Source organism: Branchiostoma floridae, chromosome 2 (genome assembly GCF_000003815.2).
Source record: "Branchiostoma floridae strain S238N-H82 chromosome 2, Bfl_VNyyK, whole genome shotgun sequence".
Lineage (NCBI taxonomy): Eukaryota > Metazoa > Chordata > Leptocardii > Amphioxiformes > Branchiostomatidae > Branchiostoma > Branchiostoma floridae.
In genome coordinates, this window is record NC_049980.1 from 8621572 (window position 1) to 8648026 (window position 26455).

Consider the following 26455-nt stretch of genomic DNA (forward strand, 5'->3'; position numbering starts at 1 on the left):
CAACTACAAGATGCGCTCGGAGACATCCAAAAATGAGTCAACTCAAATTTCATGTACACGGGAGGAAAAATTTTGTTTAAGATCACTGTTGATAATGAGTTGGAAGGGGTTTAAGGAATATAGTGGCAACTTGTAGAACTAGACATGTCAATCAAGTTTTTTTTTTCTATGGTTTTTTTTTCTTCTTTCTATGGTTGTGTACAGATAAACTTATAAGCAATTTCACCGATAGGAAGCTACGTCGGAACTTTGTCCTTAAATTTCTTCTCAATTCATCCAGAAGAGTGTACAGATGTACAGCATGTGTTGTTGGCCTGGCACTTTTGCCATTTCTGTGAAAGGCTGTCTTCCTTCAAAGCTTACCTTCCTATTTGAGAAAATCATAAAGACCTCACAAGTCTTCACAGTACAGTAATGAAATTGGGACGTAAGGTTTTAGGGGAAAGAAAAAAGAAACAGCCTTTAGAGAGATGGATTGACACAAGTGTCGCTTTAAATGGAGTGTGTTCTGGATATACTTTATAAGTTGTAGGTTTTGTGCACTTTGTTAAACTAACCCAGTGGAGAGAAAGCAAGAGGTGATGAAGGCATGTTACTACTTACCTGGTGTGTTATATGGCCGTTGCGTTAAAGTGTGCAGCGTAGCCATTGGGGGAGGGCCAGCCATGTGTTAACTTTCAAAAGGCACTATCTTGCGAGGGGTTTGGACCAAACCAAAACCAATCAAACAAGCATAATAGGGCTCTGACTGTAAATTGGGAGTCTGTTTTAAACTGTACACATTTTCCTTGCATGTCTGTACAGGGAAAGAATGGTTTTATATTTGAACACGAGTCTTTGATGCATAAAGAAGTTGGTTTAGCCTTATGGATCTCACAGTGTGGAAAAAAATGTTAATTTTACCATCCCTATGTTATACCTGGACTGCATGCGGTCCAATCATTTGTCTCTAATAATGGTTAAAGTTATATGTACATTCATCACATAAGGTTTGTGCAAAAGCCAACTTTGGAATGCTTCGTTTTGTAATCGTCATTACACAAACATTTTTTATCCTTCAATAACATCATAGCAACTTTTTTCGGCCATGTCTGTGGCAACCATTAACTAAAACTGATAAAAGTGGTTTCACCAAATTGTAACTTGGAAAAGAAGAATAATGGTAAATAAGGACAGTGCAAACTGTTGACAAAATAGTTTGCTTCATATTGTAAGTGATATTTGAATAGGAACTGCAGGGTGGAGATTCCACTTAAAGTGTGTTGTCCCGTATGCATAGTTGTTATGTGCAAGAAGAAAGTGTTTTTGTGTGTTGATCATGGAATTGAAGGTTGCAAGAACAGATGCATTGGAAAAGCTGCCTTGGAGCTGTCATCGTTTCCACCGGACAGCATTGCAGAGAGGTACAAGGGATTTGGTTATCCTCCAAGACTTCTGTACAGGACAGCGTTTTCTATACCGAGGAAAAGAAGTTCTGATTTTGGCGTGCTATGGATTGAACTCTAGTTTAACTGAGAACGGGACAGCTTGGTGCATGCTAGAAGAGCTGTACATTGCCTGAGCAAATTTGGCAGAGGCAAACGAGTAGTCATATGCCATTTCCATTCCTCCACTTTGTCTTGTTTTTAAAACTTTCTCCGTCCTCCTTAAGCACACAGTTATGTAATCATTCATGTATTTGGTACGATTTTCACCTGAGGAGGCGATGGAGCCATACATAGTGTTTGTATGTTTTCCCCTTTTTAAACTACAAGGAGACCTGCCGCATGCAGTGTTCTCTCTCTCTATTGGTTTGTGTGGAAACGTGGGACTAACCAATACTGGTGAGGGATTGGGAAGGTGTGTACTGATTTTAGCTGTCCAATGCATTACAGATATAAGGAACGTCTTAAACTTGTACAATTTAAGATTTCTTGGGAAGCAAGCTTCCACACATCATTGAATCTGAAGACGAATAAGGTTAGGAAAAAAGAATAATGAAGCAGCGCATGATAGCCATAAGACATGCAATTGGACAACTGAAATTATGTTAACTTCCCATCGTCACAACTCCCTTACACTAAGCAAATAAGCTGTACAACCTGTCGTATAACCTGTATCTCTCCCGATATACTGGGACTCTGTACCTCATAGCAGCCACACTCTGTAGGTATGTATTTTGCAACGGATTATTTAATAATAAAATTGTAAAATATTCCAAGGTACAAATGGTCTCCTGTCATGAATTTCGTGCTCTTGAAAGTGTTAGTGACTTAGCTTTATTTTTGTAGTCGTACACCATTTGGATTGGCACTTATGCATGCTGTTCTAAACACAGTTTACCATGATTGCTAATTAAGTTTGAGTAGACTCTTTATTTTAAAGGAAAAGCAAGTTCCACAATAAGGTGCAGAATGCCTGTAAGAACTTACAAGAAACTCTGTCTTCAATCAATGATGTATTGTGACAGCTGTGCCATATTGTGTAAGTACATGTTATCTATAATTTCTTGAAAGGCTGCAAATATTTTATTGTGCAACAACTTGGGGGTATCCCACTGCAACGTAAACAACCAAGTCTAAAAAAGGTACAGATTTAGACATCTTGGCCACAAACTATTCACTTATAAACTTTAGGAAACTTTCATTGTCCTTTCTCAAACAATTGGTCAAGGCACACTCTGTCACAAAAAGGGTTTTAAGCAAATCAGACTGGAAAGTGAGATGAGCTTCACACAATTGCACTACATCCATAAACATACAATTCTAGAAGCTTTGGAAGAGCCAGAACCACACATGACACACTTGAAAACCCATGTGATGTCTTTGGCACACTTTAAGTTGCCTTTTTGGAAATGAGGCATGAAACCACCCTGTAACAGTTATGATAATCAGATATTGCACTTGATTTAGTTTGGGCTCTATGTTCACAATCTTGAGCCAGTTAAGTGTATGGGAGGGGTTCCTCCTTCACAAGTGAACTTTAATCTTGAGATGATGATTGAATCAAAGAATTCTAGGCAGTTGAAAACTTGTCCATTAAAGGCTGAGTTCTAGTTTTCCTGCTGTCTCTTGATCTTGTAGTGGAGCTCTGGGAGGTTTCTCAGCTTCTCAGCAGCCTGGAATACAAGTAAAAACCACATTTTGATCTTTAACTGTTGCAACGATGAATTCTAAGTAATATACATATCAACACATATCAATCATGAATTTCATACTAATCGTAGGAACTGAGGTCATGTTGACTTGCTTATATGGATGACACTTTTGATTATATGGACGACAATTTTGATTATATGGATGACACTTTTCAGCCATTTAAAAAAAGGCTTTCAACTATACTGTAAATGGTTCAAAGCAGCTGCAAAATGAGCAAATGTAAGCCGTGTATTGCAAAAAAGAAAATCTAAAAAAGGCAGTTAATGTAGTAGAATGCCAATGTTAGTCCGAAAGTCAAAGAAGTTGTGAAAGAACAAAAATAAGGAATCTATTGTTTGGTATACCAAACTGTGTGTTCAGTCATTTGTTCAACCTTCTTGACCGCTTAGATTTCATAATGACGGCAAGTTTTGTTTTACCAAACTGTTTTTATACACACGCTCATACCAATTTTGGAGTTCCCAGAGGATGTCATCCACATACTAATCAAATCAACATGGCCTAAGTAGAAACCACAATTTCCTTCAAGTTGTCAATATGAAATGAAAAATGAAATCCAGTTCTCATAACCCTACCTGTTCTGCTGTGAGGTCCCGCTGGGCCTGAGCCAGCATCTCAAAACCCACCATGAACTTCCTGACTGTGGCCGACCTCAGCAGAGGGGGGTAGTAATGTGCATGGAGCTGCCAGTGGCCATTCTCAGCTTCGATCAGATCCCCTGTGGGGGCACCTAAGTGAGGAAGTGGAGAGGGACATCGAACCAGACTTACACTTTTTAGTAACAGTATTCCATCTGACTCAATGAAGTTAAAGAAATGCACATCTGATGGCAATAACAGTCCAAGAATGTAGTAACCTAATCAACAGCCACTCCAGAACCGTGACCTTCGCAGCTCCACTAAAAGCACTTCAAAGGCAGCCACACTTTGAGTGTTTTGACCAGAGTGCAACCTTCAGTCGGGTCGTAACACGTAGACTAACTACATTTTGTCAAGGTCAAATGAGCAACATACAACATTGTACCTGTGGGCATTCAATGTTCTATTGCTGCAAAGTTTTAAGACAAGAACTCCAGATCTCAAACAAAACAAGAGTCCTTGAGTTTTAAGGAAAACAATGATTAAATACAAATCACAGCACAAATCAAATGTTATTAATAATGTAACTAATAACATACCATGCCAGCCCATGGAGTAGGGGAAGGACACCTCAAACAGGTTGTCATACTTGCATAGTAGCCGCTTTGTAATGTCTGCAAGGGCTGTGGCACAAAATAAGATATTGGGGTGAACAAGAACAAAACTGCTTATCTACATGGCAAAACTTCAATGTCAAAATTGTACTTTGTCAATTAAGAATTTCATCTGAGCTCATTTTTAGAACCAATGAAAAATTGTACACTTAAATGTCTATTATATACATTGTAACGTTACATGATATTATGTTGTAGTCACATAACGCTAGTTCACGAGGAAACCTATATCCGTTGTTTTTAAAATGGGGTATATATAGAATACAACACGGTGTATTCCGTATCGCCCAAGGTATCAGCCCGACAGCGGGTCGGATCGCCCGAAGGCCGGAGGGTGATCCGACCCGCGGGAGGGCTTAGACCGAGGGTGATGCTGTATACACCGTGTTGTATTTTATTTATGTCATACCCACCTGAGAAAACCACTGTTTTGAGGTGAAATGCGCCAGAAGTTGAACAAATTTGTTGCCCTCGAAAAAAAACGTTGCAACAGTAATGTTCCAACGTTCGAATCAGGTATTCGAACTTTCGATGGCGTCGTACTCGGCCCACTCGAAACAGTTTGATTTATTCGAATGGAGCCCGTGTGATAACCCCGGGCCGTACGGAAAGTTACCAGCCTGTCCGGAACACCTGTATCAAACGTTTTCGCGTCACAGGTATGACATAATTAGGGATATCAAGTTGACAATAGTTTCAAAATACTGTAGACAGTTTAAAACCTATGTTGGTCTGCTTGATATCTCAAAATACCCAGTTTTTAAAAACAACGGATAAAGGTTACGCTACGGATAAAGGTGAACTAGGGTTACATACACTGTAGTTTTAACAACACCGAAATCACATTATTCTTCAAAAAATAATTTCATCAGGTTGGTATAATATAGGATATTGGAGAGTTCTTTCACACAGCCAGTTAAAATCTGCCACAAAAGCACCTGCACCTACATCAACTACACATAGCCACGAGAAGCAGAACTCCAGTTAGAAGCTCCGAGATTGGTGTCTGAGAGACATCGAAACGTTTACTAAGCAAAGTGAGTATTAACTGATTGTGTAAAAGAATTCTATATCCCACATTATTCTTGTCTATTTAGCCTTGAATACTTCCTGTGCCTAATATCTATTTTGTAGTAATCCCTCACCATCCCTCTCACTACTGGTGAGGTCTGGCAGTCTCAGGACATGTCTCCTGGGCAGGACCAGGGTCTCGTACGGCCACACGGCCCAGTATGGCACCACCACCAACCAGTCCTCGTTCTCTACAACTACCCGAACCTGCAGGAGGAGCAGCAAGTATTTAAACTTTACCTCAGGCCATTCTAAAAATCGTAGTCCGCACTGTGTAATAAATTTAAATTTTAAACTTATCTCGTGTATTTGCAGCCAGTACCATAGGCAGGTACCCACAGTGAGTAATGAGGCTGATTAACGTGGTCGAGGCACCTCCTTGAGCACAGGACCCCGGTTTACGTCCCTCTCGGAAGACTATTTTTTTGGAATGACCATTCTTGGTTGGCTACAGCATCCGATTGTCCTTGGTTGGTCACCCACCCAAGAACTGACCGTACTACGCATTGCTTAGCTTCCGAGATCGAGGTATCGGGTGTATCACGCTACACGGCACAAAAGAACATGCTGTCTTCTCTAAGCCCCTGAGTCACAAATCAACTGCTGAGCTTACTCAATGGGTTTGCAAGCTCCAAATGGGCATGTTCGGAAAAAGTATGGCTGACATCCTGTCAATTACTAGGAATCCTGTCAATTTCGGGTGATTGTTAACAGCTCATCCATTGGGATTTACCGGTAAACCTCCATGTGATGTCAGTTGTGCACCAAAAAGGCAAGAAAGACAATGTCATTGACTACTTTCTGGAATGATACATAATGTACACCAAGCCCCATCCACTTTACAACAGGGCAGATTTTCAGTGAAAAACATGTTCGACATTTGGGTGATTTTGAAATTTGGCGAGCTCCAGCCAATCTAAAAATTTGGCCAGCATTCTCTGAAGTTGTGACGCAGGCTTAAGGGCTAAATTGTAGAGGTATGCTTAACAAAAAAAAGGCTATACCCCATTCTCTTTCTCCAATTTATAGTAATCCACGAGCATTGGTGACTGGTGTTTGTTGAAGTACTCTCTCTGGTTCTTGTCCTGGAACAAATACCACAAAATGAAGAAATTACATTATACAACATTTTTCTTACAGCATCGTTACAAATGTTACTGAAAAAAAATGTTACTGTTATATACAGTAACTGTTGTAAAAATCACTAACAAATACAAATGTATCAGCATCAACATGATTATAAAGGTGAACAACAATGCTCTAAGCTGTGAATGTAACTGAAAAATACCTACTTCAGCGACTGCTTCGTTTGGCATAAAGCTGCTGGCCCAGACCTGACAGTGGGGGTGGGGGTTGGAGCACCCCATCACAGCTCCCTTGTTCTCAAACAACTGTACAGGGAAGGGGAAATATTGGAACTGAGAACTTCAAACCAGTGTAGTATATTGTGTTGTTAAAGGTAGGTAAAGGTTAAGTCCAATAGCCTTTCTGAGTCTGTTGGGGTAGTGGGAAGTTAGTTATCCAATGTGTCTCAGGGCATGGTATTGGAAGGTGGAGTCCATCCCTCTCCTTCCACCACCTTTTTACCTCCCCAACCAACTAACCATTTTTACACATTGGTGAGGAAAGTCGTGTCAAGTACCTTTCCCAAGGGCACAGCGTTGGTGGCATGTCAGGGGATTCAAACTGCTTCTGGGCCAAACAACCTAACCGTAATCCAACATGACATTACTGGACATCCACACACAAGTTGGACATCAGAAAATATCTTCGTATCAGATTAAAAACTTCCAGTCGTAGATAATGTACTGAGACTCGAACAGATACTTTTTTCAATCCACTATCAATACACTTTTAACTGCTATAATGATATTAATCAATGGTGTCTGATCTGTGAGTGTGAACTACTGACCTGCACCCATCTGTGATTGGTCCCAAGGTCAGTGGTAATCTCCGCCCACTTGTCAATCACAGCTCTGATCTCAGCCAATGACATGAGTGGGAGTGTGATGTCAGTCCAAGGGTGAAAGCACATCACCTGGCTGAGGATAAAAACATAATTATGTGACCTTCAACAATTGTTCCAAAGTTGATTTCCAACCTATGCTCAAGAGATTACTCCTTTAAAAGTTAAAGATGTTGTTGTCCACCTTGTAGTGCTTAATGGCACATAATACGTTTTCTTGCTGTTTCAGTAGCAGGGTACATTTCTACAGGGAGGGGTTCCTATAGCCTTTAACATGCTTGAGGCACCTCCTCAAATATGGTGCTACCCCATCTAAGATGCCCTTCCCAGGATTTGAACCAAGGTTTGACCAATTAACTGGAACCAGGAGGCTGCTAAAAGGTCTCCCATATAAAGCTGTTGACAAAGCTGATAAAATTCTTAAACAATGTTAAAGCTTTCTAGACAGATCAGGCTGTCTCCAGTACCCATCCCTCTTTCGATAACCAACATGGGTTCCCAAGCAGTGGAAGGCCAGGGACGGAAGAACATGGACTGATCTGAATAGCTGGGAGATGTTTCAGACATGAGATTTTACCATTTCCCTCTTGCAGATGCTGTCTGTAGGAGTGGATGTTCACTTGGACCTGGAACACAGAAATTGACAAAATGAGTCGTAATCTGGTACATGGGGAAGTTGAAAGCACAGAGTAAAGTATTAGAGACCAACATACATGTAGGTATACCTGTTGTATTAACACTTGCATCAGTTGAAACAGTTGAGGATCAACTTACACATCTTCTGATTCTCCAGATATTTGCTGAGCACTCAACAACTTACTCCATTGTATTCTTAGGACATCTATAATTGAGGCATGGATAAAATGTGGGGTAAGTTTTCATCACACCACACCTGGGTCAGGTGCGTCTGGCTGGAGGGCTGGGAAGTCGTTGTCAAACAGGAACGTGCTGTCATAGTCTGGGTTCACCTGTTGACAGAAGAAACCACTTAGTGGCAACAGAAGCAATCAGCACATTTTGGATCTAACATTTTGTAGCGTGTGTAGTCCAGTGGTTAGCGTTCTCACCTTTTAAGTCAGGAGTTTGATCGTGGCTGTTGCTGCTTACCCGACATGCACGCTACTGGAAAGGCTTGCAATTTTTAGGAGGGAATGTTAAGAGTCATGTTCAACTGTTCATTGTGCTTGTCATTAAGAGCTTAAAATGTAGGGAAATTTCTCCTCTACAATGAACCTGTAGATAATGAATATATTGAGTCTGTCATGACCAGTAGAACTACAAGAATAATTCTTCAGTGAGCTTAATTGAATCAAGATCAATTTCTTCCATAAATCATAGTTTCATCAGGTAGGTACATGTAGATAAATTGAATAAAGTATTTTTCATTGCACAACCTTTCTTTTAACAGGACTTATATAGCACCCACAGTATTTGTTTCATTTTGTACTGAGGAAGGCGACAGGTGGTCGTCAAAATGTTTATTGAAGTATTAAAGGAAGGTTATGCAATGGAGAAGACTTTGTTCAAGATCACTTTCTGTTTCCTATTTTCTTAGTTATGTAGTTATTATGTGATGTTTCCTGTGTATCAAGGATGCGAGGTACAACTAAGGACCGTCTGAAGAGAATACAAGACCCAATGAAGCACAAACCTTTCCATTGGCTCGAGTGGCCCTGGGACAGAGGGGGTTCTTGGGGTCGTGTCGTGGGATGTTCTCCTCCGGGGGGTTCTCCTGCTGCCCTGACCATGGCCTCTTCATCCTGTGGGCCGACACCAGCACCCAGTCCCCCTTCAGGGGGTTGTACCGCACATGTTGGTGCTCTATGGAAGTGAAGAGTAGACTTAGTAGTCAGTGAGTGCTCTTATTGGTTTCAACAACTGGGACTGGCAAAGTCTGTGTAACACAAACTCTGCTGTCCAGGACTGTAAATGGTCCCTCCCTGCAGACAGAGGGCCGTCCAAATGTTGGACAGGCTGCTATAAGCCAGATTTTATCTGGCTAGGTCTAGTACTGTGACATCATTGTTGTTACTGTCACATCTTTTCTTTGAACAGTGGAAATGAGACAGCAAACCAGGACTCTTACTAACTGCTCGGAATTCTTTTCTGGGAATTGCTGCATCTTACTTAGGAATTAAGGTGCAAAGATGATGACTTTGGTACAAGGAAATGAAAATACAAACCTTATTGCCTCTCTTCAGAACTGGAATCTGACATTCTATTCACTTAATCTAACTTCAAAATTTGAAACAGTATGTTTATGTCAAAGTTTTATCATCTATTCTGACACTTAATTTTCTTAAATGTCAAGAATGTGCTGTACATTAGTGTGTAAAACATAGTATCTTTATGTATGTAACCCTACATAAATATCTTCCTAGTAGTGGTACAGCTGCTGTAGAAATTTTACCATTGGGTGCACAAGAAGGTATATGCAGCCAGTATTTCTTGCCTCATATTACATACTGTTCTAGAAAGGGTCTCCCAATGTTAAGTGTCCAAAATTGAAGTATCTGCTAGCACTACTGGGTAGTGTAAGTATACCGAATATACAAACCTGATTTTCACCGGATTTCTCTTGATATGATCTCTGTATTTTACACAATTTTGTCTTGCTAATTCATCCAAGCCAACAACCACCTCTAACACTGACTGTATCAGTCTTACTATACTTAGTGAACTTTGCAAATTTATTACATCTTCACCAGTTCTGTTACCACATATATAACACAGTAGGAGTCAGTAACCTCAGGCCAGGACTATTAAGTATGCAATGAAGTTTATTCAATTAGTGACCAAGTCTGATATGCAACATGAACCCAAGTAACCCGCAAGTTGACAATATTCTTTTTAAAATGTTTGGATAAAAATATCTTTCATCATCAACTTAGGATATACAAAAATCTATATTCCACAAAAAGTGTTTTATCAGCATTTGCCTTTCACAGCAGAAGTCCATTGTGGACCATAGTACTATGTATTTATCACTTCAAGTACATTTACAAATACAAAGTCATAGGACAGTCAGTGGCAATATACTGTTTATAGGCCTACTATCGAGTACTGAAAATTCAACGCACAGGTAGTAGCATTGTAAAATATAAAATATATCTAGTGTTTGTTATCAACAGACGTATCATATTGTTGGAATTCTGTACCCTGCTGACATCTTGTTGTGCTGAATCTGCCTGAGCACTGCTAAGATAGAGTCCAACTCTGCCCTGAACTGTTCAATCTGCCTGTTCTTAGACTCTACTATCTGTGCCCAGTGAGAGTCGGTCCTTCCTCCCTTCGGACTCAACATCCCGTTCTGCAGTCCCCTCTCTCTCTCCCTGTACTTATCCTCCATGGCCTGGATTTTAGACTGCAGCGACTCAAAGTGTCTCATCTCCGGGGACTGCTGTGCCTTCGCCTCGGCCAGTTCCTCCTGAAGTCCCCTCAGCCGCCGCTGCAGGGTCTCCTCCCGCAGTTTCACCCGTACAAGCTCCTCCTGGTCTCTCTTGGCCGACGCTAACTCTGACTTCAGATGTTCCAGCATGACGTCCCTCGTCTGCAGTCTACTCGTGAGCTCCGCTATCTCGGAGGTGGACTGCTGTCTCGTGTACTGTGACAAGAGTTTCTCCACCTCTCTCTGGTGAGCTGCTTTCATGACGTCCAGTCGCTCCTCTGAGGCCTCGTGTGCTTTGCGGACGTTGCTCTCCGCCTCGGCGACCTGCATCTGAAGCTTGACTCGCTGCTGTTCAAGTTCAAATGAAAGAGTTTCTACCTGTTGCTTCAGGGTTTCATTCTCCCTTTGGATGTCAGAAATGTGCAAACCACTGAAAGCGTGCGGTTCGTACGACCTGTCATCCAGAGAGTCTGGAAAGGCGACGTCATGTCTCGACGGCAAGGCATCTTTACCCGCCGCCTTTTTCTTCCCAACACTTCTGGTCTTGCCGAATTTTCCTCCATCTTTCCCAGAGCCAGCTTGCAGTTTTTGGCACGTTTTCTGCAGCTGGAAGATTTCCTGGCTCTTTTCCTTCAACTCCTTTTTCAAAACTAAAGTCTCTGCCTCGAGCCTTTGGGCCGCAAAGGCCTCATTATCATTCATAGACTTCCTCATCTGTGCAGCTTCCAGACGTTTATGCAGCTCTGTGATTTCCCTTTTGAACTCTTCAACCATCTTGTTGTGTTCAGACCTCTCCAGGTCAAGCTGTATCTCCAAGGAGGATACTTTGTTGGAGTCTGGCCTTGCCGATACTTGCAATCTATCGGCGAGCTGGGTCCTAAGTCTGGAGATCTCCTCTTCGTACTGAAGCTTCACCTGGTTGTGAGTCTGTTGTAGGGCACGTAGACTCAACTTGGCATCCTCGTCCCTTCTCTCCAGCTCACCCTCCAACTTCCTGATTCTGTTCTCCAGGAACTGTACAGACAGAGGCCTTGTGGGGCTACTGGGTGCCGAGGGAGGTGCTGCATTTGCGGCAAGGATCATTGCGGGAATGGAGTTCGGATGGCGTCTCTTTATGATGTTCTCCATCTCTTTTACTTGCCGCTCCAGATCGAGGATGCGCTTGGCGTCGGCTGCTCGCTCCTTTGCCCTGCCCCTGGCGCTGTCTTGTTTCTGTCCAGTTTGGGCCTCCAGCCTCTTTACCTGTAGACAAATAAACAGAGGTCAATTTCCCACTCCGGATCCCTCTTAATAAAATTCCTGCAATCATTCAAAAGTTTGTACCTGATAAGAATTTCCAGGTATGGCCCAGGTCCAGAGGAACAGGTCCAAGTCGAGACCTAAACCTAGATCTAATTGTCTGTGAAAACTAGTACTTGTGAATGGGCAGTACTCATGAAAATATTGGTCAATTTCACTACAAAAGAATCTGTCTGATGGAGTCTCTAACAGGCATTACTGTTGTTTAAATGAAGATAGGATTTTAAACTTTATGTAAACAACAGCAATGCCTCTGTTAACTTAGACAAGGTTTGACTGTAGAAACTTGGTAAAAATAACAATCAACTCTCTTCTACTTTGCTCTTATTATTTTCACCTGCCAGTATTATAATCTGTTCATTTCATAAAATAATGGGTCAAAAATATGGCCCACTAATTTTTTTCAGGTCCGATTTTTCCGTACCGGTCCAACAAGAAACAACAGTTTTGCACCAGTACCCACTCATAATTATGATGCTAAAATAGAATCCTGGCCAGAACCCTGATGAGCACACTCTCCCCATACCTGGCTCCGGAGTCGCTCCATCTCCTCCTCCTTCTCCCGGAGGACCCGTGTCTGTCTGTCCACCAGTTCCTGGTTCTCTGCGTACCAGCGCAGCTTCCTCTTCAGCTCCAGGGCCTCCTCCTCATACTGCTGTGCCCTAGTCCTCACCTCCAGCTGCTGTACCTCTGTCATCTCACTCACCTAGAGAACAGATCAAACACATCACATCAGCTGCTGTACCTCTGTCATCTCACTCACCTAGACAACAGATCAAACACATTACATCAGCTGCTGTACCTCTGTCATCTCACTCACCTAGAGAACAGATCAAACACATCACATTAACTGCTGTACCTCTGTCATCTCACTCACCTAGAGAACAGATCAAACACATCACATCAGCTGCTGTACCTCTGTCATCTCACTCACCTAGAGAACAGATCAAACACATCACATCAGCTGCTGTACCTCTGTCATCTCACTCACCTAGACAACAGATCAAACACATTACATCAGCTGCTGTACCTCTGTCATCTCACTCACCTAGAGAACAGATCAAACACATCACATTAACTGCTGTACCTCTGTCATCTCACTCGCCTAGAGAACAGATCAAACACATCACATTAACTGCTGTACCTCTGTCATCTCACTCGCCTAGAGAACAGATCAAACACATCACATCAGCTGCTGTACCTCTGTCATCTCACTCACCTAGACAACAGATCAAACACATTGCATCTGATTCTGACCAATTCAGGGTTTCAAGACGGGACATGTCTCTAGTCCAGAAAGGACATGATATTGGCTGTCTCTAGCTTTCAATTTTTTCTGTCCCTCTCATTCTTTGGTACTCAATGTTGATGATTTTCCTTGTAAGATCATCAATTTTATGTACTTAATTTTTGGGATGGATGGGGTGAATTTTTTTCTGCCCCAACAAGCAAATTTCTGTCTTAGGATGGATGGAAGGGACCTGAAGACAGCCCTTTACTGGTAAGTGGTCAATAATGTAATGCAGTAATATAGTATTTTAAAAAACATGAAACTAGGTAGCTACAGAGCCTTTTTTTCTTTGATGCCGTAAGTGCAGTGAGTTGTTTACCCACTGTGTTAAGGGTACAGTAATGGGAGCAGAGCTCCATTCACCATCTCATGAATTCAACCCATGACCTCTAGATCTCATATCAGCTAGCCTAGCCACTTGATGCCACAGTTTAGATTATCACAGTTATAAAATGTGATCCTGTCTGTCTTAAATTTGTTTGCATGTGTCAAGATATAAGCCATCAATGTTTCAATTATATCTCTTACTTGTCTGTTAGCCTTGACACCGAGGGCCCTCTCCCTGTCTAGCTGCTGCTCCAGCTGTGACTTCTCACCCTTCAGCCTCACCACATCCCTCAGCATGTCCTCACTGTGTAGCTTGGACTTTCTCAGCTCCTGGAATCATTCACAAAAGGGTATAATGTGAAGCAAGCAAAAACAAACAAAAGTTCCTAGAAAACATATAGCAAATGCCAACACTGCAACTTACTATGAGAAACAAACAATTGATTAATTCACTGGAAAGAGGAGAAAGGGGCATTCAGGTAAGGTACTGTAATTCCATACATTGTCATGAAAAATTTATTTCAAGGGGGAAGAAGGCTTTTTGCATACTATGTTCTAACTTTATGTTTGAAACAGATCTACATGTATTAGCAGTTTAGCATTAGAAATGCAAATTTGTGGTTCCATGACTGCATTACTGAGGAAACTGCAAAAACAAAACCATTGCAAACATTTGAATTTTTACAGTTGCATAAGCGCTAAAACAATGATACAGGGGATTAAAGACTTTTTTTACAAAGTAATAAATTTGTGTTGTCTTCATTGAACACATAGCTGCACATGACAATCTATTACAAGTGATAAGCTAAATGTGCTAGACTGTACTTACTTTTTCCAGGTAGGCCACGCGAGCAGCAGCCATGGACACCTCAGCCGTGCCTGCCTTGATCTGCTGCTGTGCTGCAGGACTGGTGATGACCCCCTTAAACAGCAGGGCCCTCTCCCTCTCCTCTCCTGTCTCCTTCAGCCGGGCCACCTCTGCCTGCAGCTTCTGATTCTCCTGAAACAGCAGGGTCTCTGTCTCCTTGTACTTTGATGTACCCGTCTTAAGCTGTGCGTACAACCTCTCGTTCTCCTGTTGGTAGCCTTTAAGGAGGTCCTCTTGCACCTTGACTTCCTGTTGCAACCTCAACACTTCTTCATCTGAAGCTTTTCCTTTGGAGTCTGATTTTTGGCTTGATGGTTCGTCTTTATTTTCCTTGCTATCATGCGCTTCTGAGTCGCCAAGTTTTGCTCGCAAGACAAAGTTTTCCTGCCTTACTTGGTCTAACTCCTTGTCGTGCTGGAGGCGCAGCTCTTCCACCTCCCGCTGGTGCTCCCTCTGCTGAGCTCGAAAGTCGGCGTGGATTTTCTCCCTGAGCTTCTGTTCGACTTCCAACTCCCTTTGCAGATCCTGTACTTGTAAGAGCAACATCTTCTCCCTGGAGAGGTGTTCTATTCCCGGAGGTGGGCCGTCTGATGACGTGACAGGGGGTTTGTCTTCCCACGCTTGCCTGGAAGACTTCCCCTTTCTTTCAGGTGAGAAGTGGTCTTGGATATAGTGAGCAAAAGACTCCACAGATGCCATTAGCTGGGTTCCAGCTACAGAGTCATCCATAGGAACCCCTCTGGCCTTAAACGTGGAGACCTGTTTAGGAGTCCATCTATAGGGGCTAGCACTGGACGGTCTTCCCTTGACACTTTGTCCGTGGAAGCTGACAGTCTTGCCCTGTTTGCTGGGAGTACTTGTCTTTGGTATGGTCGAGTCTCTGGCATGTTTTCCTAACTTTGCATCAGGGGTGCTAGCGCTTCCGTTCTTCCTTGATGGGACAACTTTACCGTACCCAGAGCTTCGTACCTGACTCTGTTTTTTAGTACCTTTCTTTGGCTTCCCTTTCCTGCTGACTTGCTGTGATCTACCATCCACAATGCTGTCATCAAGACTGTCCAACCTTCCCACCTGAGTCTCGATGTCCCTCTCCAGGTCCTGGATGGTTTTATAGTTTCGCTCTGGAGACTCATATGTAAACTTCTGCCCTATGTGTTTCCTTTGTCTGGGTGTGGGTACTGGTGTTTGTGGCTTACTGTCTGTGGTGTTGTCAAGGTCATGATCGTCGTAACGGAATCCTTTCGGATCAACATGTGCAGGGCTGAGGTCAAACCCATGAGCATCTGATGCCCCAGTTTGACCTTGGTCAAATCCTGTTGCAGGTTCAAGATCAAACCCATGATTCTCACCTGCAGGTCGAAGGTCAAATCCATGGTTCTCACTAGCAGGTCGAAGGTCAAATCCGTGCTTCTCACTAGCAGGTTGAAGGTCAAACCCATGGTTCTCACTAGCAGGTTGAAGGTCAAACCCATGGTTCTCGCGAGCAGGTTGAAGGTCAAACCCATGGTTTTCACTAGCAGGTTGAAGGTCAAACCCATGGTTTTCACTAGCAGGTTGAAGGTCAAACCCATGCCTCTCACCAGTTGGTTGAAGGTTGAGTCTCCTGGAGTCATCAGCTGGTTGGAGGTCAAACCCTCTGTTCTCCTCAGGTAAGGTGAATCCTTGGTCTTCTGTACCAGCTGGTTCCAAGTCAAAACCTCTCCCCCTGCTGGGTTGAGCAGGGCTGAGGTTGAACCCCCTTGCCTCGGTCCCTTCCCCCAGGTCTAAGTCTGCAGCCGTACCCGTGCCTAGCGTGGACATCTGCGCATCCTGCAGGGCTCGCTGCAGGGCCTCCACGTCACTGTTGGTTCCCGTTGCCGTGGGAACCGTCTTCATCTGGGGAGAATCCCCGTCCGTGTCCCCTCCTGAGGGGAGCAACGTCTTCCCCAGCTTGCCTGTCCCAAAACTGGAGTCCATGGTGTCAAACAGGGCTACCCTAGCCAACATGGGTTTGGATGGTGGGGTACTTGTCAACTTCTTGGAGCTTTCCTCATTGTCTGTCTTACTCACAGTATCTGTCACCTTCACAGGTTCATCCCTTTCTTCATCATTGTCTTCACTGTCATCAGAAAAGTCTTCACTGTAACTGTCAAGTTTTGTCTCATTGTTTTTGCCAGACTGTGGCTGTTTGAAGGTATCTGTAAGATCTGCTTCCTCGTTAAGTCTCCCATAGTCCACAGTACCCTCTGCGCCCCCCTCTATCTCCTTAAAGAATCTTTCCTTCTCAGCCAGCTCCTCCAGTGTGTCCATTCCGGGTCCTGTCCCCGGAGCGCTCCCCGTTCTCACATCCTCCACAGCTTCATCACCGCTGCTGTCAATCAGAGTATCCTCAAAACTCGCTTTCTCAGGAATGACCCCACCCCTTCCACCGTTGTTACCCTTAGTCTTATTGCGGCCTGCATGGAAGAAGTCTTCCAGACTGTCCTTACTCACTTCTACATCCCTCTTGGCAGGAGGATTGTCAAAGTTTGCAGCAAGCCCTGACAAGGGGGGTTCTGTGGGACTTTTCTTGTTCAGCGACTTTAAGAACTTTGCTTCTTGTGATCCTCCTAGCTCCTTCCCAGAAGTTTCTTCCTTTTTCTTGTCCTTTTTCATCAACCACTTGTTGGTTGAGCTGCCCTTGAGTCGAGGCGATCCCTCCTCATCCTCCTCCATCCACCACAGCTTTTGTTCTTTCTTCTGCTCTCGCTGGCCGAGTTTGTGCAGGACGCTCCCAGACTTCCCACCTCCATCATCCAGGGAATCATCCGAGAGGGACTCCTTCAGGAACTGTTCAAACTGATGGTCCAGGTCTTTTTTACTCATCTTGCCACTCATTTTGTCAGTTTCCCTGCAGTTCTAAGCTCGACGGCACAATCCTTCTCTCTCGTTCTCTCCTCAAATCTTTTGTTAAGTGTCACATCAGCCCTGTTTCTGTTTGTCTTTTTTGTCTTCTTATCTGTAGACTGCCATACCGGTTACCTTTTCACATACCACACAGCAAGGCTCACAGCTTGAGTCCTGTAGTCAGCAGGTCAATCAGCTCAATCACTTCAATCAGGCAGAGTCTGTGTAAGCAGGACAAAGTCCACATCAGATTGGCTATTGTTACTCATTAGCACGTCATTATTGGTGTTGATGGTGGAAATCCCCTATCAATAACTCGTAACAGTTGCACCCCAACATCAGAGGGTAAAGTTAACAGTACCTCTTAGCATTGTTGTAATGCTAAAGCCAAGGTTATTGATATCATTGTATCGTATGAAAAAAACAGGAATACAGGTGTTCTACTAACTTATATATATTGCTACTAGTAAGTATGTGTTAATGTAGATATATATCAGTAGGGGGTCATAAAGCATCATAGCTATAAATTTTGATTGGGACGTACATATAATGAGTTATACAATGTAAATGAATTTTCTTTTCATGACAACTACGTATATTATTGTTGAAAGTTTCATGTACTTATTCATAGAAAATTAGAAATAATAGATTCTACTTAGGTACTAGTATATGGAATCTTTTTTGAGCTTCTAAATGTTGAACTACTACTACTTTTTTATCAGTTAACTGTTATGCCTCATGTTACTCTGATAACTCACCCTTCAAACTGATTATTCAAACTACCAACTTATAAACTAAAGAAAATAGTCAAGATTAGAGTACTAGAGTAGATTTCTTTGGCCAGGTTGGACTTCTGGTTTCCAGTTTGGACCAGACAGATAATAATAACATAACTTATATTATACAAATGTATATGTAACTTAACGGTGCACACACCAGTTCTTCCGCGACAGGGGTCCGAGCTAGTGCACGAGAAAAAAGTGACGAAAGGCTTCCGAGGGTCCATGTTTGAGTTGACATTTCTCATTATTTCCTGCGAAATGACATTCAACGGTTACATGGCTGAAAAGCGTAGGAAATGGTGTGTTTTCGGTGCAAATTGTGCTTTGGTCCGCGTCTTACTTCCGGGATATTCCTACGCCTGAATGTGATTAGGCTCGTGACCTAGATTGACCTCTGAAGCGCTGTGTTAAGCCTAGTTGTAATGCCGCGCGCCGTGCATGCATGATTAAAAAAACTGTAGTACTAGAATTTTCTTTATAATTAGCTGGATTACTCGTTAGGTTTTCCTCTTTCTGACAGTATCAGTCGTGTTTGCCGGAAAAATCATCTTCATGTTTTTCTTTCAATGCCAAAATGCCCGATTTTTTGCATTATTTTTTACATGAAAATAATGTTTTTTCCCTCTAATTTTTTAAAATCAGAGAAGTTGAAGGATCGAAACTTAGTTTGTCTTGTAGCTAAAGGAATTTGCTTTCACCAGATATACAGTTATTTTGCGTCAGGATAATTCCCTGGTAGAGCTGGTCGCTAGACTTTAGGGTATGCCGCCTCCAATTGAAACCCCAAATAAACTGGTGTGTGCCCCCTTAAGATGACTCCTAAGACTTAACTAACATAACTTTACAATAATACGATAAGTCAATAAGATAACTTGTAGATTTTAAAGGAGCACAATATGCATACTACTTTGATGATTCTGTACATATTGTTATACAAATGTAATACTATAACGTTATTCATATAATGGACACTTATGAATATCTGAGTTATCAAACTACATAATGATAAATCATGAAGACTTACTGAAGATCCTTCGAAGAACCAGTCTGTAACTGTTAGCTGCTAGATATGTTTCTGGATAAAGCAGTGCTACACGGTATATGAATCTTTTCTGACAAGCAGATCTCAGGACAGGAAAACAGCCTGGGTTGGAAAGTTAGTTTACGCCCCCCTCCCCAACCTCACTCATCAACTTTCCCGTCAACTTTTACTTCACTCTCTGACAATAAACTTGCCATAAACACGCATAAAATACACAAGGTTATCATATTCACCTGCTGGATCAAACTTTTCCGCCATGTGGCAATTCAAAGCGAGTAAAATCCAACGAAAAAGACAGGAAACTTTCAAATCTGAACTGAGAGGAAAATATAACGACCTTTGAACCGTGGTTGTTGAGTTAGAGCGCACGGAAACATGAATAGTGCAGTTATAAATCTATTCAATATTCTCGGTGACCCAAGAATAAAGGGACATAATTCCTATTGTAACTTAAATAATAAAAATATGTTCAAGTTTCTTTAGTGATAAGTTATCGGAATTGAATGTTTTGTGTGTTTTTGCTCCTTTGAACTAGTGTTGGCGTTACGATGCGTTTAGACAAAATGGCGGCGAATTCCTGTCTCCAAGAACGCCCGACAACATGACGAGCATCGCGCCAAAATATAATCCCCGCTCGATATACCAGTCCGATCAACGGGGAAACAAAGTCCCCTAAATCCCAACTCTCATAGGAATGTACCACCCAAACAAGCTGCGGAACCGTAGTGTCCTAGCGACCAGAGACGTGAGTGTTTTGATTCGGGTGCACGACTCAGAAAAAAAAGTTGCCACCAACTTCGAATTCCAGTAACACGATATTTTTCAGTGCTCGGCCCTTTGTTGACATGCATGAATTTCTGAGCGAGTGGTCGTTGTGAGTCATTGAATGTTGCTAATGCTGGATCCCATTGTTGCGTGTGCCCAACCCTGCTACAGGTCAGTAATTTCGGGCTCAGTGTACAAGCTGCTGGCAGTGGACCGAATGAGAGACAGGGACACAGACAGGTAAACTGAGCTCCTGGTTACTTCTTCACCCTTGTCTTGTGTCTTTTCTTAAGTCTTCCATTCCTAAATTTTGCTCAACTGTGAACCGTATAGGCTTGTATCATAAGCTGTATTGTCTATATTAGTCAACTGATTAAGTCATACCATGCCTGAGCTTTGTAAACGACGGATATGTTTTCTGGAAGAAGGTATAACGACTGAAGAAGGGTGTTTACTTACATAATGACCTCATTTGTATTTTTTGTTTACATCACTTAACCTATTAAACATTTCGTGGTGTTGATATCTTGACTTGTCATGTTGATGTTGTTGTCAATGTTTCTGTGAAAGCCCGTGGGAACAAAAACAAGATGTGGCCAATTATTCTTAATTCTTTTATCTCACCTTGAAATTAGCATAATAATATGTGTGAAGGTCATCTTTTGTTCCTGATTGATCTGTTTTTATTAGATGATTTAATCTCTACATATGTCAAAGCAGTGTTTTTACTTGTCAAGAAAACAAAAAAAAATATGAAAGATGTTTTAAATTGCATTTCAAATGGATTGAATGTAGTTGCCAGGTTACCTTTTTCTCAGAGGTATACAGGCTATGCGCTATAAGGGATTTTCATTGCTGCCATAATAATCATAATTCAATACTCCAACCACCATGCTGGCTGGTAATTGGATCAAATACTAGTACTAGTAGTAGCATCTCAGGGCTCGAAATACCACCTGCAGGTTTGTGCAGGTAAAATTGGAGCTGTGCAGGTATTTTTGGTGTCAACCTGCACCTAACCTGCGTAAAGTTGTCCTATGATGTAGGTGTGTATGGATTGTTATTAGCTGTTTGACTGTTACCGCCTATAATAAAGTATACAAGAAAAAATAGCAATAATTATGTAAACAATTTTAGTATGATCCATACTTCCTAAATTCAGTGCAGGTAAAATTTGTCTGGTGCAGGTAATTTTCAATGTTGCCTGCACCAGTGTAGGTATGCAGAAAATAGTATTTCGAGCCCTGCATCTTCATATGGTTTACAGACGAACACTGTACATAATCCAACATGGCGCAGGTGACGTCAAATGAAAAGCCTGTATTGATTGGCGTATTTATTACAAGTCATTCTAGCCTAGGACAATGTCTATTGGACACAAAAGACTGGTACACAAATATATCACACTGACATTTGAGCCCTGTTTAGCATATACAACTATGGCCAAGGTCTTACTCAATGTTATAATAATAAGGTAGAACTTACTAGAAGGAAAAAGAACATTTAGACAACAATGTCGCTTACTCCCTGGAGGAAGGTAAACCTCCTTTTTACTCCCTTTTTGCTGTGAACATTTGAAAGTACTGTTATAGTTTATACATCTGTTGACATTTTGATTCCATTTCTGTTGGCTTGACTGCAAAAAGCGCTGAAGAGAAAGACTTTCACATAGGTGAGGCCTGATAAAGTTGTTCAGCATGCAGTAGACCACTATTGTGAGCATGCCTTTACTAGTAGACATCTAGCAAACTGATTGCAACAAGAACTGACTGCTTTAAGAGATTCATAGCAAAGAATGCCCTCTTAAGTCTTATCAACAAATATAGGCTTTTTTTTACAAGGTTATGACCTGATTTTCTATAGTATATCATGTCTGCATGACCGATTTATTAAGTTTTGCCAATTAATGGTCACTGCTTTGGTTGTTATTATTTTTTGCTATAGTATAACTGACTACATAAGACTAAGACTTGTAAGAGGCAAAGCCTTACATGATTACAATACTGCATGAATGCATATCTATATGTAGCACCTGCATGTTATGTCATGCAATGACCTGCTCTAGTTGGGAAGTGCTTGAGTGCTGCACGTTTTGTCACAATGGAATGGATTACAAGACAAGAACCCTACAGAATGTCCTTATCCATGAGCACCTGGCATTAGAAATCTAAGGAGAACTGAGCACAGTACAGCCTTCTAAACTTCAATGTATAGAATAAACTTAAATGTATGTATAGTATAGCAGCATGTACTTTAGTAACATGTATAATTAATGTACTGTTGCACATAGTTCCTTAAAGTTTTAAATCTTATCCTAATGCTTGCCTTGTGCATGTACAATGTATGCCCCATTTTCCTACCTGTTAAGGTTTCTTCACTAGCTAAATTGACATTTTGACTTCCATTTTTTTTCTCATTAATAATGGATTAAGAAAGAATGGTAGTTGTGCTGAATATTAATGGATGGGGATGAAAAGAAAAAAAGAATTCTAAGTATGATTTTCCACATGATCAAGTTTTATTGCCCCAAATATTATTTATTTCTAAGAAGAAATTTGGTTCATACCACTGCAATGCGACCATTTTTTTCATGTACATAATGATCAGAGCTACAAATCTGAAGTTATTAGAAAATAAATGTTTTTGCATAATTAGAAAAAAAATGATTTTCTAATACATCATTACAACTGCTGTATTGTGTAATAGAGACTGCTTTTTTCTGAGTGTTGTGATCCATGTTCCAGGGTGCAGACTTCCGCGTTGTTCGCGAGGCTCCCAGCGCGCACACGTATCGAGCCACAGACCTGGTACAGCCGGCTCACCTGAACCAGAGACCAGGGGCTACTGAGGACCTGACTATAACTAGTGACCTACGTGAGTTGTCATGACAAATGTTTATTTACATAACATAAGCCTATTCAAAGCTCGAAATACTTTTTTCTGCATACCTGCACTGATGCAGGTAACATTGAAAATTACCCGCACCAGACAAATTTTGCCTGCACCACTCTAGATCTGAATTTAGGAAGTATGGATCATACTAAAATTGTTCAGGAACCATTGCTATTTTTTCTTTTATACTCTATTGGTGGTAATTAACAGTAGTAGTCCACTATGTCCTGCTGCTTTGAGTCAATGCAGCTAATAGCAATCCATATACACCTACATTATAGGATATTTGTGCGTAAAAACCCTGGGTACATTGATCAGTGAGGGTTAGGTGCAGGTAGACACCAGAAATATCTGGCGCACAGCTTCAATTTTACCTGCACTAACCTGCATATGCAGGTGGTATTTCGAGCCCTGCATCAGCATGTATTTTTTCCAAACTCGCAATATTCTTTAAGACAGTGCATAGTTGCCATGGCAAAAATGAGTGCTCATTTGTACTACCTGTAGCCATGGGACAAAAAGTTCATGTTTCAACCTCACTTAGCAGCGCCATCTAATGACTTTGTGCAGCACTGCATATTTCATTTCTTATCATATCACACAAAGTTATGGGAAAGAAGGCAACAATATGCCAATACATTATAGGAAGACATCAAAGTACATGAGACTGTTTCAATCTGTAAACTGTCCAATACTGTAGCTCCTGAAACTTTTGCAGTGGTTTTATGTTCACTGCTTTTGCAGCGGACGATTCACTGCAAACTTAGATTAGTTAGAACCACCAGAGTCTTTTCATCAGTCTATACAGTAATGCTCAATTTTCTCTATACCACAACATCAAATCACCACAAACTTAGAAGCATTTACAGTATGCTGTACATACATGTATGCTGTATCACTACCAGGCTGAGAATAGCTTGGAATAGTAGTTTTCCCACTCATTCTTTCCTGATGTTCCAATGGTTGCTTGAAGGGCCATGCAGCTACTGATTCTTGGATACAGACTAAACCAATAAAAGTGGACAGGTGGTACCTAAAAAAACTGCCTTTTTATTTCTTAACAATGTTAACTTAATATGATGTTCTAGTTTGATAGTATTTTTCTATTCAAAGTTCTGTACCAAGTATAAGGATACCCACAATGTATCTCCAGGCAGTGTTTTGTAAGAAATAAACTTTATAAAGTAAGATTCCTATCACCCCTAAAAATAATTGTTATGGCCCAACCGTTTGCCTGTCACTGTTTGCACTGACCCATGAAGCAACAGGGCTTGGGCAATGAATGCTATAATGCCAGCAGGTGTGTTGCCTCAACTTTGGTTGTCAGGAAAATAAACTCAGTCAATTGGAAGCTAACTAGTAAAGACCATGTCCTCAATACCTCAGATGAATATGGTTACTATCGGAGACCACACTGATACAAATTATATGGATGACACCCAAAACTTGTGCAAGCATGCGAAAGAAGAAACGTTGCCTTTATTATGTGCTACTAGTGGTCAGAAAGGTGACACTGAACACGGAACATAAAGTGTTTAATGTGCAACTATATGTATATGATAATTTTATGGCAAGACTAGTTTAATACAACATTTTTTTTTATGACAGGAAAAGTGACACTTTATCTTGAGTATGTTTTTTAAGATACTTTTTGCCAAATATGGCATAAATTTTGTTAATTTTCAGCTTCTTTGTACACTTTACTGTGTTGGTTGCAAACTTTTTGGGGGGAAAACAGACAAAAATTGATGCATGTTCGGATGTCATCCATATATATGAATTATGATCAAATCAATATAACCTGAGGTAAAAGAAATAGACTGTGAATGTTTGAACCTCTGTTTTTCCTTTCAAATATACCAAGCTAGAGAAAGTCTATCACATCTTATATAATTAGGAATTACCATTGAAAAAACCTTGCTTTTTTCTTAGTACGTCACATCCATGGTATTGGAGCTACTAGTATACTCATGTAGCTTAGTGCACATCTAGAGGGCTATATGGTAGACAGGGAACTGTGTATGGGATAATGTTTCCTGTGTTGGCCTGGTTGTATATCAGGTTACCTGTCATTGTCCCCTTACCACACACCTGTACACAGTAAACACACGGGGGTGCAGGTGAACACGTCCTTCCGTGCTTAAGTAGCTACTTAAGAACCAGGCGTCATATATAATGCTTGGCAAGCAGAGCAGATGATAAAAACACTTTTGTCCTTCATGGAGCAGTCAAACAAACTGTTACACATTCTTGTGAAAAACAACATTGGTTTGTGTTATGTATGATGTGTGTAGTTGAATGGTAATTTGGTTGGATAGTATGCAGACTTCTATAGTGACCATCTATTAGGTACTTGACAGACATGTACACTGATGTATTAGGTGGAAATGAAATGTTGCTTTGACAGGAGTTGTACTTTTCCTTGTGTACAAGTATTTTCTCTGAGTACAGAACACAAAAACACCATCAAATGTTTGGCATTTTTGTTAGCGAAGTTGCTTTGTTTTGAAGTGATGTGTACTTCAAAATGTATTGTTCAGTTTTTCAAAACTAATAATTCTTAAAAAACTATCATATAATGGTATAACACTACCAGTACTAGTTGAGACCACTGTGAAAGGAGTGTTTGATTTTTGATCATTAGTGATATTTATCAGTTAGGGTATACAATGTAATGGAGTACTACCATGACCTTGGTTCTCCAAAATAAGTTTTGTCCACATTGTATTTTTGTTGTCTCAAATTTCTTGAAACCATTTTACCCAAGTCAACTTATTTTTTGAGCTGACCGTTGAGAGAATAATGACATATGTTGGTCATCCTTTGTGAAGACGCAGCATTAGCTGGCTAGAGTTGAAAATGAACCGTCCGGGGCCCCATGTGCGTCAATTGTTTACTTTGTTAAACCTCTGCATACTGAGGACCGCACGGGTGAAGTCACATGCAAACAAGAAATCAGATCTCTCTCGTCGCCTTTCAAGCCAATTTCAGACCACATCGAGCATGAAGCCTTTTGAAACATTTGCAGCTATGATTTCCTAACATGAGGCGGCAGCCGCACTTTCTGCACGATACGCTGTGCTCGGCGGAGGTCTGCTATTGCAAACACCTCGCCGCGCTCGACCTGGGTATCACCTCCACCACCAGATCGCCCAGGATGCGCCCGGTCCGGTACGGAACATACGAACCCCTCCCTTTATGGGTACAGGGCAAAGGTATATATACCCCCTCTAAGAGTGTTTTCGGTTGTTTAAGTTTACCATCCCGACAAAGTCTTGCTTGTTGTGTAAAAGTGAGGTCAGTACAAATGGGAAAACATCAGCATGGCTATGGTGACACGTTTGGGGTCAGTCTCTGTTACGCGCGTGTTGTATTGTAAACAAGCGCCCAATTCAGCAACTGTTTTGAGTGTACACACTGTCTGAGATTTGTATCTAAATCAATCGAATAGCATCTCCAAAGAGCGATATAACATATCGCTATGCGAGGAATGGTGGCCTTGATGACGGG

The 26455-nt window shown here is 41.5% G+C and overlaps 4 protein-coding genes across 7 annotated transcripts in view; 2 read left to right on the top strand and 2 right to left on the bottom strand.

Moving 5' to 3' along the window:
• The window catches only part of LOC118410040 (ubiquitin-conjugating enzyme E2 R2-like), a gene marked incomplete in the record, with an annotated part of 17770 nt that extends 15566 nt beyond the window's left edge, over nucleotides 1–2204 (top strand). The window contains 1 exon segment of the mRNA XM_035811509.1: nucleotides 174–2204.
• On the bottom strand, nucleotides 1084–9548 carry LOC118432730 (galactose-1-phosphate uridylyltransferase-like). Its single transcript, XM_035844343.1, has 11 exons — nucleotides 9513–9548; nucleotides 9078–9245; nucleotides 8319–8394; nucleotides 8004–8052; nucleotides 7373–7502; nucleotides 6753–6851; nucleotides 6465–6545; nucleotides 5535–5730; nucleotides 4315–4398; nucleotides 3713–3867; nucleotides 1084–3097 (listed from the first exon to the last, which is right to left on the bottom strand). The coding sequence occupies exons 1-11, from the start codon at nucleotides 9546–9548 to the stop codon at nucleotides 3032–3034; spliced, it is 1140 nt and encodes a 379-aa protein (XP_035700236.1). The 3' UTR covers nucleotides 1084–3031.
• A 642-nt stretch (nucleotides 9549–10190) lies between these two features.
• On the bottom strand, nucleotides 10191–19680 carry LOC118403087 (centrosomal protein of 162 kDa-like). The gene is made up of 5 exons (XM_035801551.1): nucleotides 19522–19680; nucleotides 14561–17685; nucleotides 13933–14061; nucleotides 12640–12819; nucleotides 10191–12056 (listed from the first exon to the last, which is right to left on the bottom strand). Exons 2-5 carry the CDS (start codon nucleotides 17453–17455, stop codon nucleotides 10563–10565), a joined length of 4698 nt encoding a protein of 1565 aa, XP_035657444.1. The 5' UTR covers nucleotides 17456–17685; nucleotides 19522–19680; the 3' UTR covers nucleotides 10191–10562.
• Nucleotides 19681–19816: 136 nt separating this feature from the next.
• The window catches only part of LOC118410038 (leucine-rich repeat-containing protein 49-like), a 37574-nt gene continuing 30935 nt past the window's right edge, over nucleotides 19817–26455 (top strand). For 2 of the 4 annotated variants that reach the window (XM_035811501.1, XM_035811504.1), the window contains exons 1-3: nucleotides 19818–20033; nucleotides 20225–20293; nucleotides 22798–22927. In XM_035811501.1, coding sequence (XP_035667394.1) covers nucleotides 19983–20033; nucleotides 20225–20293; nucleotides 22798–22927 — 250 coding nt within the window. In that variant the 5' untranslated portion in view covers nucleotides 19818–19982. Of the gene's footprint in view, nucleotides 20034–20224; nucleotides 20294–22797; nucleotides 22928–25806; nucleotides 26161–26455 lie in introns of those variants that run through there. The other 2 variants (XM_035811502.1, XM_035811503.1) reach the window with 2 other exon arrangements.